This window comes from Oryzias latipes, chromosome 13 (assembly GCF_002234675.1).
Source record: "Oryzias latipes chromosome 13, ASM223467v1".
Lineage (NCBI taxonomy): Eukaryota > Metazoa > Chordata > Actinopteri > Beloniformes > Adrianichthyidae > Oryzias > Oryzias latipes.
This window is the reverse complement of record NC_019871.2, coordinates 29603628-29618119: the sequence shown is the minus strand read 5'-3', so window position 1 is coordinate 29618119 and position 14492 is coordinate 29603628. Positions and strand designations below refer to the sequence as shown.

Sequence of the window (14492 nt, the reverse complement as noted above, 5' to 3'; positions counted from 1 at the left end):
TTCCTTTGGGACAATTGTCCTGTTGAAAAATAAATGATGGTCCAACTAAACCCAATCCGGATGGAATAGCATGCTGCTGCAAGATGCTGTGGTAGCCATGCTGGTTCCGTATGCCTTCAATTTTGAATAAATCCCCAACAGTGACACCAGCAAAGCACTCCCACACCATCACACCTCCTCCATGCTTCACGGTGGGAACCAGGCATGTAGAGTCCATCCGTTCACCTTTTCTGCGTCGCACAAAGACACAGTGGTTGCAACCAAAGATCTCCAATTTGGACTCATACGACCAAAGCACAAATTTCCACTGGTCTAATGTCCATTCCTTGTGTTCTTTAGCCCAAATAATTCTCTTGTTGCCTTTCTTTATCAGTGGTTTCCTAGCAGATATTCTTCCATGAAGGCCTGATTCACACAGTCTCCTTCAACAGTTGTTGTAGAGATGTGTCTGCTGCTAGAACTCTGTGTGCCATTGACCTAATCTGAGCTGTTGTTAACCTGCCATTTCTGAGGCTGCTGACTCGGATGAACTTATCCTCTGCAGCAGAGGTGACTCTTGGTCTTCCTTTCCTGGGGCGGTCCGCATGTGAGCTAGTTTCTTTGTAGCGCTTGATGGTTTTTGTGACTCCACTTGGGGACAATTTCAAAGTTTTTCCAATTTTTCAGACTGACTGACCTTCATTTCTAAAAGTAATGATGGCCACTCGTTTTTCTGTACTGAGCTGCTTTTTTCTTGCCATAGTAAAAACTCTAACAGTCTATTCAGTAGTACTATCAGCTGTGTATCCACCTGACTTCTGCACAACACAACTGATGGTCCCAACCCCATTTATAAGGCAAGGAATCACAGTTATTAAACCTGACATGACACACCTGTGAAGAGAAAAACATTTCAGGTGACTACCTCTAGAAGCTCAGCAAGAGAATAACAAGAGTTTACAAAGCAGTAATCAAAGCAAAAGGTGGCTACTATGAAGAACCCAGAATAGACATATTTTCAGTTGTTTCACACTTTTTTGTCAATTCATAGTTTTGATGCCTTCAGTGTGAATCTACAATTTTCATAGTCATGAAAATAAAGAAAACTCTGAATGAAAAGGTGTGTCCAAAGCTTTGGTCTGTACTGTATATCTGAAGGATTTCATAAAGATGTGCAGCGAAGCTTTTGTACACTTCTTCAAAATAAATAAACCGCATCTTTCATCGTCTGCGTCCTCTGTGATAAGGTCGAGAAACGCTTTGACAGAAGCTCCTCCCACAAGCGGCAGGAGCTGCAGGTTAACCCACTTTAGGAGAAACGTCGAGTAGCAACTTTGACACATGTTAAAGCAAAGACGGCATACATGAATTGTGTTCAGTGTGGACAGACAGTTAAGAGGTCCTCACAAGAAGGAGGGGGGGTCCGTGGTACACGTGTGTACCGAACTGTGGCTAGTAACCCATTAAGATCATGGATCCATTCGACCCCTAGTTGTGATGCATAAACTGAAATGGGCGGCCCAAAGTCTCTCTGCTCCATTCTGATCCACTTGCAGACAAATAGATCCATGAACGTCTTTGTTTTCCTCGTCTGAACTGGAATCTGGATCTAAACTGTACGACTGGACAGCTCCAATCCTGCCTGCCATTTTTGTTGAACTTCTAATCTTATCTTGGGGTAAGCTAGCAGGAGAATGTAAACAAAGGGATGATGGGAAATAAGCGTACTTCGGCGCCAAGAGTTCCGCCCATAACTCAGGTAAATTTCTAATGAACTTTTGCTGCTCTGCAGAAAATAAGTCCTAAATAACAATACAGCTTTTTTGATTTTGGCTAAAAACAGCATATAATCATAATTGAAAAGCTAGTGGGAACACTTAAACAAAAGATCAGAAGATGATCTAAGTGGGACTTTAAAATCTTACAGTCTAACAATCAAAACCAGACTGCAGAAACACACAAAAAAGTGCTCATTTGCTCTTTTTACCAAACTTTCATTTACAAAGAAATAACCATGTATGTGAGCAGTGGTATAACTAAAGGTGCATCTTACCACTCGGATTAAATTCCATGCAGGATATGGGTTTTTCATGTGCTGGAAAGTGAGCCACGACGCCCTCTCCATCTGAATCCTCGCTCACCAAGACCTGTGAAAGTTCACACACAATCATAAGCATGTGTAAACGGTAACATACATGTCCATTTAAAATGATTTTTTTACAATGATAATGGGGGTTTTATATTTTCACATGCTCTGTTGTTTATACAACGGTCCCCAACCCTAACCTCCGGGCCACGGACCGATACCGCCACACAGAAAAATGAAATACCTTACATTACTTCCATTTTATTTATTTCCGACTCTGAAAGATGTTTTATTTTGAAAAATTGCTCGATTCTCTGTTCCATCCGTATATGTCACTCTTGACGCGGGACAAGGCACTCTTCTCAGTCACGTGATAGGTTACCGCTAAAATAAAACCCAGGAACTAGCGAAATGAGTAAAAAACAAACGTCTTTGGAAAGTTCCTTTGCCAAGGGGAAAACGCCCCGCCAGGACACAGAAGAGGAGCCTTCAACTTCCAAAAAAGGAAGCAACATTTAATAGACAGTTTCTCTTTTATGCACCATTAGAGTGTGGGAAAGGGAGAGGATGATGACACCTGTGCGAAGTACACTGCCATGCGTGTCAAAATAAAAGCTCAGATTTCGTCTTGCCATGCTCTGTTCCTCCTCCATCGTGGTGTTTTGCCACAATAACTGTCTGCCACATCTTAGAAAGTAGTCCGTGAAAAGTCTGACTGACGTCATATCAGTTTGTGGTGTTAAAAAGGATGGGGACCGCTGATATATAACACAGGAGTATGTAATGCCCCTGAAAAAACATGTTTGAAAGGAAAACATTTTAGAATATTTCAGGATAGATAAGAGAGATAAATAAGGTAGATGGATACGACAGATAATATACCTTGTTTTTTGGAGTATAAGATACAGATTTTTTGCATAGTTGAGTGATTTGTATGTGATCTTTTTAAAACATTAATAGGCTCATATGTTTGTTATTTTCCAAATAACAACTGGTCCCCTCTAGCAGTTGTTTACCACTAACAACCCCTAGAGGGAACTGTAGGTGTGTATCAGTCATTGACTGCATATGAGAACTGGACTGAGCAAGTGTGACATCAGCCATAGAAAATGCCTTATTTCCATGTTGGAACCAGACAACGTAAGTAAGCAATGATTGGTCTAGTGAATGATTTGTCTATTTCTTTGGCAACCACTCTCACCAGTCAGGAGAGAGATTGTTGAAAGGCCACACCCCTACCACTAAAACCGGGCTCGAGAGAATCTGTCAATCAAACACTTTGAACGTTCGACATGAGACCACCTTCCTTTATTGAGGCATCTGATTGGTCAGTTTATAACTTGAACAACTTGCACTGCAGCAAAAATATTATGAAGACTAGCAAGAACATGTTCAAAAACAGGCAGCAAAGCAAGAATAGTTATTCTGACCAATAGAATAACAGAGTCATAGCTGTTTATTTCTCTATAGAAGTTTATAGGTTTTCGGCTTCTTGGAGCCTGCGGGTACTTTTTGCTTAGAACACGAGGGGGGAGGAGTCTGATATAGTCAATGCTATCATTATTATATACCAACAGCAACACAGGAGAAGCGCTGTCCAAAACGAACATGGAGGAGAATCTGATAGTTCTCTTCCTGAACTTAAAGATTTTTCTTATTTGCATCGAGACATTATTTTTTTTGTTTTTATTTGTTCCTTTTTTGGACTATCCTGGGCCTGCAAGTCATGGGTTACTGAGACATGGAAGTGCCTACTGATGTTTTTCTACAGATCTTCAAAATAAACCTGATCTCTCCAATCTTCCATGTAGCGATGAGACTAAAAACTTGACGGCAGCTTCTTCCACTCATGACGGGATCGTCTAGTTTATGAACATGCTTTAGAACGAGCATTGAGCATTCAATTTGACATGCGTCAAAAAAGAAGCAGCGGACGTGTTTTTAACGATCACAAAAATTCATTTAAATACTGAGCGGATGCCATCTCCTTTAATTTATCTGCTGATATATAAGTTTTTACCTTAAAGACAAGATTCAACTATTCTTGTTCAATTAGTGTAGTTTTATTTGGCAATTATTGCGTCGTTCATTTTCTAAAACCTTGGTTAAATCCTTTTTTAGTTTTGAAAACTTGCTAATATGGAATTTTAGAGGGAAAGTTGTGCTTCTGCCTGTTTACACCTACTGTATGAAGCCCCCAGACTCATGTACCAGAACATCATTAATTCAAGTGAGGTTTCTGTTTTGTTTTATTTTCTGTCTTTTTAATCTATGCAATTCATCATTTCTGTAATGAGTTTGATAAATATGTGTAAATTCTTTATTGCTTTGACTACAATGATTGCAATAAATCAATAAAATCAAATCAAAATCAAATCATTCAGTCAGATAATAGTAATGGATTGGATTTGTCTGCGCTTTTCCAGACGCTAAAAGCGCTTCCAATGTATGTCCTTCATTCATTCACTCCTCATTCATACTTGGTGATGGTTTGCTACTGATGTAGCCACAGCTGCCCTGGGGCAGACTGACAGAGGCGTGACTGCCAGTATGCGCCTCTGACCATCACCGGGACATTCATACGCATTCAAACACCAGTGGAGCCACACTGGAGGCAGGGAGGGTCTTGCCCAGGGACACGGCGGCAGTTGACTGGGGGAGAGTGGGGATCGAGACGCCGACCCTTCGATCATTGGCCGACCTGCTCAACCGCCTGAGCCGCTGCTGCGGCCAACCGGAAACTGGTATAAACGCAACTCCCAGTGTGTTTGGAATGAAAAGAATGCTGAGTTGCATCTCAAGAACCCCATACCCACAGTGAAGCATGAAGGCGGAAACATCAAGCTTTGGGACTGTTTTTTTGGTTCTGGAGTGATCTAGCCAGTTTTAACAACTCAATCTAATACAGAACCTGTTGAAACTCAATATTGTTCAGCAACAGCCCCAAAACATCACAGCTCTTGCGAAAGCATGCATTGAAGAATGAGCTGAAATAGCAGCTACAGTGTGTGCAGACCTGCTGTGGATCCAAAGGAAGTGTTTAGGGTTACAGTTTAAAGTAGTGAGATGGCTTTTTGTTAATGACTTATACTTTCTGCACCATTATACAAATAAATGTAAAAGTCATACAATGTGATTTCTGGGCATTTCTGGGGAAAGCTGAAGATGCCCAAAATGAAAGAAATTTTTAATCTTTTTAAGTGAAGAAGAAAGTGCTCCTTTCTGTCACACACCTAGGTGTGCGAAATGTATTCTCAGCATTTGACCCATCCCTTGGGGGACCGGTGAGCTGCAGACAAGCCACGCCCGTTAAGGATCTTGCCCAAGAACCCCCACTGGGTGATGTGAATTGCTCGCCATTGATATGGTAATTGCCCCCAGTACCATTGGAACTGGAACAACTTGGAACAACTTGCAGAATTGGTGACTGGCAAATGTTTTTTTGCCCATTGTATTTTTAAAAATTGGAACGTTAGTGTAAAAAATGATTGAAATCTGAGTTTCACACAGGTATCACCTGCTGATGCTTGTTTTGCCAATACCCATTCAAATTGATTAAACAAAGTTTTAAAATGAACTTTAAAAAACAGAAAGAAAGGTGCAGTGAACTGACCTGTCCTTCTCCAACACTTTCTGTGTCAATGATGGTGACCACACCAGGGTTGTGGGGGCCGCGGCGGCTCGAGCTGTGAGGGGTCATCTCCTCATCGGGCGTGCCTGGCGGTATGGTGCCTGCCAGCTGTGTCACAACTTTACCCACCATTGTTAGGCCGGTTTTCAAAGTCTGAAAGGGAAAACATAAAAGATTAGAACTGTATAACTAATATTCAATATTTTAACAGATTAAATTCAGTGTCTAGATGCTTTAAATTAAACTCATAACAGCTACATATGACTCGCACACTACAGGAAGCATGCATACACTATTATGTCCAGTTGATGCCCACAGATAACTCGTAGTGCTGATTGTTTGTAGCGCCACAAGAGACACCACAGAGTGTGTTTGTGTGTGAGTCTGTGTGTGTGTGTGTGTGTGCATGTAAGGCTCCTCTGTGTCAGCTTAAGGCCCAGCCAGGGTGTCTGGCTCAAACACACCTCTGTGGCTCGATGGAGGGAAATGGATAATGCTGCTTAAGTGGAGTCTATCTCACCTACTACACTGTCTTAGTCTAATGGAGTCCTATGCGTGTGACTGAGTGTCTCTGTGTGTGTAAGCGCCAAAGGGGCCCTGGAGAGCCTAATCAAGCATTCAGACTAGGCGGCCCTGTCAATACAGCGTGGCGCCTCCTGCTTGTTGGGTCTGAGGATCACCTACTGTCTCTCTTTCTCCACCAGGCACACTTACAGAGTTGGCTGCCTGTGTGCTTTAGTGTGTGTAAAATGCAAGAAAACCCATCAATTATTAAGCAAGGCGTTTGGCTCCTAATTGATCAACACTAATGTGTTTTCTAATCACTGTAGTTGTGGAGTTCTTCAGGCAAGTCCAAACAGGGGTTATTGATTCAGTTGCAAGATGGGGAGGGGGCTCTTAAGACTGAATATGGCTGACAAAATGTTATACTCCCAGCCTGATGTCACCATCTAAAAGAATTTAAATCTAATTTCTTTGAAAGGTCTTTCTTAACCATTCAAAACTCTTTGACAGCAGAGTTTATCTGACAGGAAGATTTCCTGTAAGAGAAGAGAAAATTGAAGAATTCTTGGACTCTGTAAAATTTTATGTATAAACAAAAGCAATTACACTTTAATGCTAACCCCTGCCCCCACACTCTCCTCCTTTATGTCTCAGCACTAAGAGCCAGCGTGTCGCGCCACAAGCCAGAATGAGATACCTTGTCATCCATATTGAGATATATGGTCCTAAATGAATAGAGGGTGAGCTAGCAGACTGCTTGTCTTCATATCAATCCCCTGTGCCACTTTCCACTCTGCACTACACTGCTAACCTGATAGTGGCACAGCTCTTTTTCTGATGTACACTATCATTAGTCTGCTAATGATACATCTTACACCGTAGCTGCAAGAATTAATGACTACCTGTAAATCAATAATTTTTACTTGTAGAACAAAGTGGAGAAAAAAATGAAAACCATATGAAAAAACACAAGTTAGCATGTGTTGAAAAGCAACTAAATCAGGCTAGACAGGATAGCCTGGTGTCAAAGGGAGTTTTTGGCCTTTAGTGAGTGATCTTACAGCCATTCCCCGTGGAGACGAGTGAAACACGACCAATGAGGAAAAGTAGATTACATTTGGAACAAAGAGATAGGAAGGTTGATGAAGTGTCTCATAAACTCAGCTCCAGTCAGCCAAGCAGGTCAGGTAGATCCAATGTCAATGGATTTACAGATGGTACAGGCATAAAATTTTCATGTCTTTGTAGAATTACAGCGTTTAACTTAGACTCTGGCAGATTTGTTTATAAAAAATCTTCTGTCAAAGTTAATGTACAATTATTTTTAACAAAACATTTTTTGCCAGCTGGCAAAAGTCACCTTTGGCTTCCTGTGTTAATTTGCAGGGCCGGCTGTTTACATCTGACTATGATTATTTGTGCCAGTAGCCTCAAAAATCATCAGTAATACAATTTCTGCCCCTTTCCTTGTCATGGGGTTATAATAAACAATTGTAGAACTTCCTAAAAGTCTTTTTGTTAATTATGACAAGCCCAGACATTTTGCGCAGTTTGCATCTTAGCTGGTTTATGGAATAGAGACTTATAGAAGGGGGCTGCATGAAGGTACAATTCAGGCTTTTAAGCTTCCTTCCACAGTCCAAAACCATCCTTCATACGTTGGTGACTCCAAAAGGTCCCTTAGCTGTGAGTGTATGGACTGTAATTGACAGTTTAGCTACAATAGCTGAGAAAGATTCCCAACAGGACTAAGTGGAACTGGTAGATGAATGAATGAATGAATGAATGAATGAATGAACGGACGGACGGACGGACGGACGGACGGACGGACGGATGGATGGAATTTACGGCAAAGGGAAAGGACTAAAACAGTCAGGTTTTGGTATGACATATTCTGGGACTATAGTCTGTATTCTCAGTATGATTTTATGTGTTTGTTATAAGGAGTAGCAAAGACAAGACAGACTGTAGCAGCAGATGTGAGGATTTGTTTCTTTTAACCTTTTTTTTAACCAAGGGGGGGTCCCATTGAGATTTAAAACCTCTTGCGGTCCGGTATTTTGAGCGTTTCCATTATAAAATGAACTCACAAAAGCGAACCGAACTGTAACATTTTTGGGCCCCCGTTGATTGTAAGTCCATAGAAAAATGAAACAGACTGGTTAGTGCACCAAAACAGCGGCTGTATTCCTCTTCACCACCTGTAATCTTCTCTCAGACAACATAAAATGTGTTGTACATTCAAAGTACCAAAAGCCAAGCAGAAAAAAATGAGTTGCTGGTTGACTGCCATTGTTGTTAGCTTCTCCCTGCATGTGCAGTGACAATCCAACTTTGAGCGAAAACACTCCCCTGAATTGCTTGGACCATTCTAAACCAGACCGTACCGTACTGTACCGCTCAGTGGAAGCAAGCCTTTACAGATCTTTAGTTGTTTTGGGAAGCCCAATATGATAAAATCACGCACAGAGCTATCTGTCTTTTGTAGAGATATAAATAAACTTATGAAAATGTCAACCAACCCAATAAAGAATTCAAAATCCAGCTTTTAAACACCCCAGCCCATTGCTAATGTGACCAAGATCTTAAGATACAAGTGTCAAGAGTAGTGTACAAGAGTCTAATCCTAGTACTTTAAAGCCAGTGTCTTCCTGCTTTTCCATTGACCTCTGCCCCTGTTCCTTCTCATTGGTGGATGACAGCTAATTCAACATATCAGTAGTAGTTGTGGCAGGATTTTCTGAAAAACAGGACACTAACGCTCTAGGAACTTGTAAGTCTTTGTTTACACAAAGCAGGTATGTTACTTGGAAGTTAAAAAATTGTGTTTTTCAGATGCATATTAAAAAAAAAAGATATTGAAAGTACAATTTCCACAATAAATTGGGGATAGTATGAAAAACTCTGTGGATGACGTGAACACTGTTTCACTTCACAAATTTTTGGGATAGGGAGGCTAATGTATTGGGATGACACACACATCTCATTTGTGATTTCCACATGATGGTCTCCCTGTGCACACTTTTGGGGCCAAAACCAAAAACATCTCAAAACAAAAACCTTTTCTATGTGGCATCAATGTGGGGATAAAAAGCTAATTTAGCCAGAAAGTTGTTCTAAATTTATTATTCAAACAGCCATGAACACACAACGTCGCTTATTGGATGAGCAGCTCCACCTGGTCATAGCCCCTTGGGGTTGGTAGTAGGCATTCAAATGTTGCAAGTGAACTTGGTGAGTCTCAAAATAAAATTGTCATAGCTGAACTTTAAGAAGTGGGACTTTCTCATATCCTCTTGCCAGCAATAACCCCTGACCTGAACCCCTTAGAATAGTAGTCCCCAACCCCCAGGCTGCGGAATGGTACCGGTATTTGGGCCACTTAGTACAGGGCCGCAGACAGAAAAAAAATGCATACACTAACTTGGATTATTTACACTTTGCTTATTTTCTGAAGGAAGTTTAATTTTGGAAAACTACAGGATTCTATCTTGACGTGTCACATGACTTTAGTTAGTTAGAAGTTAGTAGCCCAATGCTAAAAAGCTAATGAAAAACAAACAATAATACGTTTTTAGAATGTTTCTTTGGGGAGAAAAGAGTCAGTGCGGAAACCGAATAAGGGTCTTCGACTTCAAAGAAAAATGAAGCTGCTATTTACATAAAATAAGAAGGAGGTTTTTTTTTTGGTTTTGAGTCTTTCATTATCTGCATGTGTGAAACATTCGAGAATCAGTTGCTGCGTAATAGCCGGCAGGCAGACACGGTGGATTAATGTTTATTATTATACTTAGAAAATACCAGATTTACGATGGTTGTGTCATTTTGTTTAGCTTAATTTATCCATCACACCTTAAAAGGTGGACACAGCTAAAGTTAGTATCCGGTTGTTAGCATCCACTTTAACGCTTAAAGCAGACACAAACATTTTAAAGAGAATAAAGATTCGATCAAATAAAGTCGACCAGCTGAAGATGTTTTTTGATCAGAGGAAACTTATAAAACAGAGATTAGGGAGAAATAGGCAGGCATTTGTTAAGAAATTTTAGCCCAGAAACTGCTAAAAAAACTGAGTTAAAAATAAATATGCAATGAATCATGATTAATGTAAAAACAAAAAATGAAAAATCTTTTCGTTCTAAATAATGATCTGAGACTGGGTTGAGTTCTGTGTTCTAATGGTATTCTATAGGGGAAAAATACCTTTAATGCCATGTTTAATGAATTTTTACAAATCAGAAACAACTATCAATCCTTCACTAAATAGTCATCATGTGCAAAAAAATGTTTTCAGATTTTTTTCAAACTAAATTTCTTGAAGTAGCATTTTAACATGAAAAGTAGGTTCATGAAAATATATTCTGACAATAAACTCCCAACCTGAAAAAGGTTGTAGACGACTGCCATAGAGCAGAGACTGAATGATGGCATCTCACTCCTGAGTGACCTGGCAGAACTGGATGTAGCGTTTTTGGAAAAGTGGAATGCCACAGAACATCATGAGGCTAGTGAGGACCGTGAGACGTTAGGTCAAGCTGTCACTGTGGCAAATGGTACAAATGTCTGCTATTGACATAGTCAATGTTTGTTGTTTGAGGCTATCGTTATTATTGTCTTCATTTAAGGGGGATAATAAATATGAAAGCAATGAAAATGTGTTTCTTCTTGGCTGTTATTGGTAATATCAAAGTATGTATTTCATTAAAATTCAGACCAAATAAGAATAGCACTCATGTAAATCAAAATATAATATAATAGCAAACGATGTAATTGTGCTGCTGCTGGCGTACATTAGGTCTGTTGTTTGAACATACCAAAAATCCCTGCAGTACTGCAAGTAACAACTCATAGCATACATGCTGCAGGACAGGGTAAGAAACTAGAATAGAAAACTCAAAGATTAAACATTTTTATGTCAAAATTTAAGTTATGGATAGCTATGGATGAAAATATGGTAATTGTGTATTTATCACCACCCACTTTGGCAGCATTGATCACTGTAGCAGTATATGACTGTGCATTGTCACCACAGGCTCCTCCACGAGACTGATGACATCTTATCAACTGCAAAGAGATTAAAAGACAAAAGAAATGGACAAAAAATTATATAAAACTCAGATCAATAGTATGTCAAAGTAGCAAAAGTGAATAAATAATAATTATTTTCAGACAGTTGAACAATATGTGTTGGGGGAAAGGTACATAATTCAACTGTCTGAACATTCTTTATGCTCAAGTAAAAAATGGTGTGTTTGGAAAACCATGTCAGCCATGCTGTATGGTTTTGCTGTTCTTTAAAGCATTAGTCTGTTGCACAACCAAGTTCAGCAAATCTTAACTTGTGTGATGCAGACATTTGTATGAATAAGAGTTTATTGTTGAATCCATGACTACAGGTTCTCTAGTTCTTGTTGTAGCTGAGTAAGCCAAAAACCAGTTTCAGTCTTGAATCAGGAAAATTGGATGATTGCAGACATCCTTTTTTTCAATTGATCTCACTATACTTATCTCAACATAAACAAAGAGGACCAAAATCCTTCAAATGCGTACTAAAAAGAAAAAAACACATAGGAGGGTTTTAATTGTTGTTTTTCTTCTACTATTGTGGCAATACCTACAGAAAGAAATGATGATTCATACTGAGGAGGGTGCTCTATACCCCAATTTTAGAAAAAATTATTTTGCTTCAGAAAAGAGGCCGCAAAATTCAATGCAATATTGAGTACCTCTGTCCCAGCAGTGCAATTGTTGTTCAAAAAGCAAGTCCTTTCTGGAAATCCTTAGGCAATCACACACGAATACCAGCCCCATCTGTCAATTACTTGAGTGGAGCAGCACCAAAACACAGTCATGCATTAAACGTATTGAAGAGAGCACAACCAAACATTCTAGTTTTAGCAAATACTTAACAATTCCATTAAATACAAAATGCCAGTGCATCTGGTAAATTTCAGCATTTTATCATCTTTAGTGGACTCTTCTTGGAATTACTTGTTTATCCAGTCAGATTAAAGAAGCAGAAAACGGATATATGCATGTTTTTTTTCTGCAGAGTGGTGTGTGTGTGTGTGTCTGTGAGAGAGAGACAGATGAGGGAAAGGAGGGGAGGGGGGTTGTAGATAAGGCACTTTTACACTAAATGAATGAGTGTGTATTTGTAGACCACCTTGTTTTCAGCGTAGGCGAGCCAACGGCTTCCCAGAGCTACTGGATTGAGACAAGGTCCAGGACAAGGGTAGCAGCCTGAGATGACAAAACATCATCAAATATTTTAGTAAATGACTTCAACACTTAAAGGCTGCGGCACTGAATGATGGCTTAGGTCTACCAAGTAATTCTTGTAGGATCACAAAAAACAAAAAAATATGAACATGCACACATTATGTAAAAATGACCGCTACCTTCCTCATCAAAATAGGCCAAATCATGATGGAATTCTGTAGAAATTCCCCTAAAACCAAATGCAAACGGTAACCGTGACTTAATAAAAAGGCAGATTTTTGGAGATTCAACTCTAACTCAACTGTGGTCTTTTTCCTAACTCTACACTAATGTACACACATGCAAGCACACTTACTGTAGCTAATGTAAGCGTATAGAGGTGTGGGGGGAGTGACTCATTTGATATAATTTAGTGTTTAGGGAGCAGATGAGGTGGAAGCAGACACTAATCTAGTGTGCTGTGCTGAGGAGGGGGCTAGAGGGGAAGAGGGGGTTGTTGAGGTAAGCCACAAGGGCTGCTGGTAACAGCAACTAAGCCTTTAGAGTCCGTCCAAGGCCGAGGGGAGCCCAGCCAGTGAGATAATATGTGTGCCACATCCTGAGTGGAGATCAGAAAGAAAAGAGGCACGTGGTGCAGATCAAATTAAAAGGAGATTCAGACCTTTAAGGCCAAATCTGAGAAAATGATGCAACTATGGCAAAGCTGATTCTTTTTAAAAACAATTAGATTTACTAGTTTGACTGATAAACTTGTTTTGCTGCACAAAATAGCAAGAGGGTTAGACAATTGTGTCTTAACTCTTTTCTTTAGAGTGTTTTCCTCTTGAGTTTTTACTATCAGGATTTTGATTCTATAATGTAATTATTTGTGCTAGATTGTTTTTGTAAAGCAACACGAACTTTTAAAAAGAAGGCAACACGATGTCATAAAATATGTCTTTCATGTCCTTATAGATACTAATAGTCATGGGTGATATGCCAAGTCAGGCATGTTTGGGATTTCTTTTTTGGCAGGAAAATTCTTTACAAGTAAACAGAAACAAACCTGAGGATAAATCAATTTCACAATAGAAACCACTCAAACCACCACCATACATCCTTAAAAAATACAGAGCATATTAGTGAAGGTAATTCTGTTTGAGTGCTACTTCAATAAATCCCTGTTGTTATTGTCATTTAGGAAATGTTAGGCTCTGAATGACCATTTCTTCATGTGTATCTGTTTACATGTTTATATTTCACACAAGCACAGGTTCTCTGGCAGCCAAATAATGTCTGTGACGGTTTCAAAATCCTAAACAAAAGACTGAAAGGCTCAATCGTCATGAAAAACATAAAAAAATTGGTCCAGGAGGGAAAAAAACTTGAAAGTAGGGTCATTAAAAGATTTGTGACTTTAGTATGAAACATTTATCATGCAAACAGGTCATTTTGCACTGAATGCAATAGTCAGATGGTGATATGACACACAGTGGTGTTTTACTTTAACACCAAAAAATTAATCTTGCGTTTTATGTTCAATTTTCCAATAAAGCCATACAAGGTTAAAGTTAACCTCAAAGAGCTGCTCGGTCTGTCTGAAACGTGTGAACTGCAATGACACACCTCCTGTTTAAAACTCTTTTACTGAGTACAGAATAGAAGACCTGCAGGTCTGATTCAAATACAGCATGATCAAACCCTGCTTGGACAAGCGTCAAGAGTGAGGAAACAGGACTACGGTTCAACTAAAAAAGTCTCACATGACAACTTAGAATCAATCACCACATTTTGGTGCCAGCGTATGTTTTTTTCATAAGAAATAATGTGCCACAATGTTTTGACCTCTGTCACACATCAACACTTTCAAATGTTGCCATTCATAGTGCTGGGCAGTTCATTTCTCCCAGAATAAGAAAGTTTCACCTTTAATAATGTCTCTGTTCCTTTTTTATTCAGCTGTTACAAAATGTTTGACAAGGGAAGTCAAGTCAGGGCTTAGTTTACAATAACAAAAAAGGAGAATAGTGTGTAACAACACTACTGTGAAATTCTGAAAGTCATTTAAAAGGTTTGCCTCTAAAAATTGCA

At 39.5% G+C, this 14492-nt stretch overlaps 1 protein-coding gene across 3 annotated transcripts in view; it reads right to left on the bottom strand.

The window, feature by feature from the left end:
* bcas3 (BCAS3, microtubule associated cell migration factor) overlaps positions 1-14492 on the bottom strand; it is a 335065-nt gene that overhangs the window by 284915 nt on the left and 35658 nt on the right. For all 3 annotated transcript variants that reach the window (XM_023961828.1, XM_011482979.2, XM_023961830.1), the window contains exons 10-13: positions 12367-12443; positions 11181-11264; positions 5679-5849; positions 2033-2126 (exon numbers count right to left, since the gene is read on the bottom strand). In XM_023961828.1, coding sequence (XP_023817596.1) covers positions 2033-2126; positions 5679-5849; positions 11181-11264; positions 12367-12443 — 426 coding nt within the window. The remainder of the gene's footprint in view (positions 1-2032; positions 2127-5678; positions 5850-11180; positions 11265-12366; positions 12444-14492) is intronic.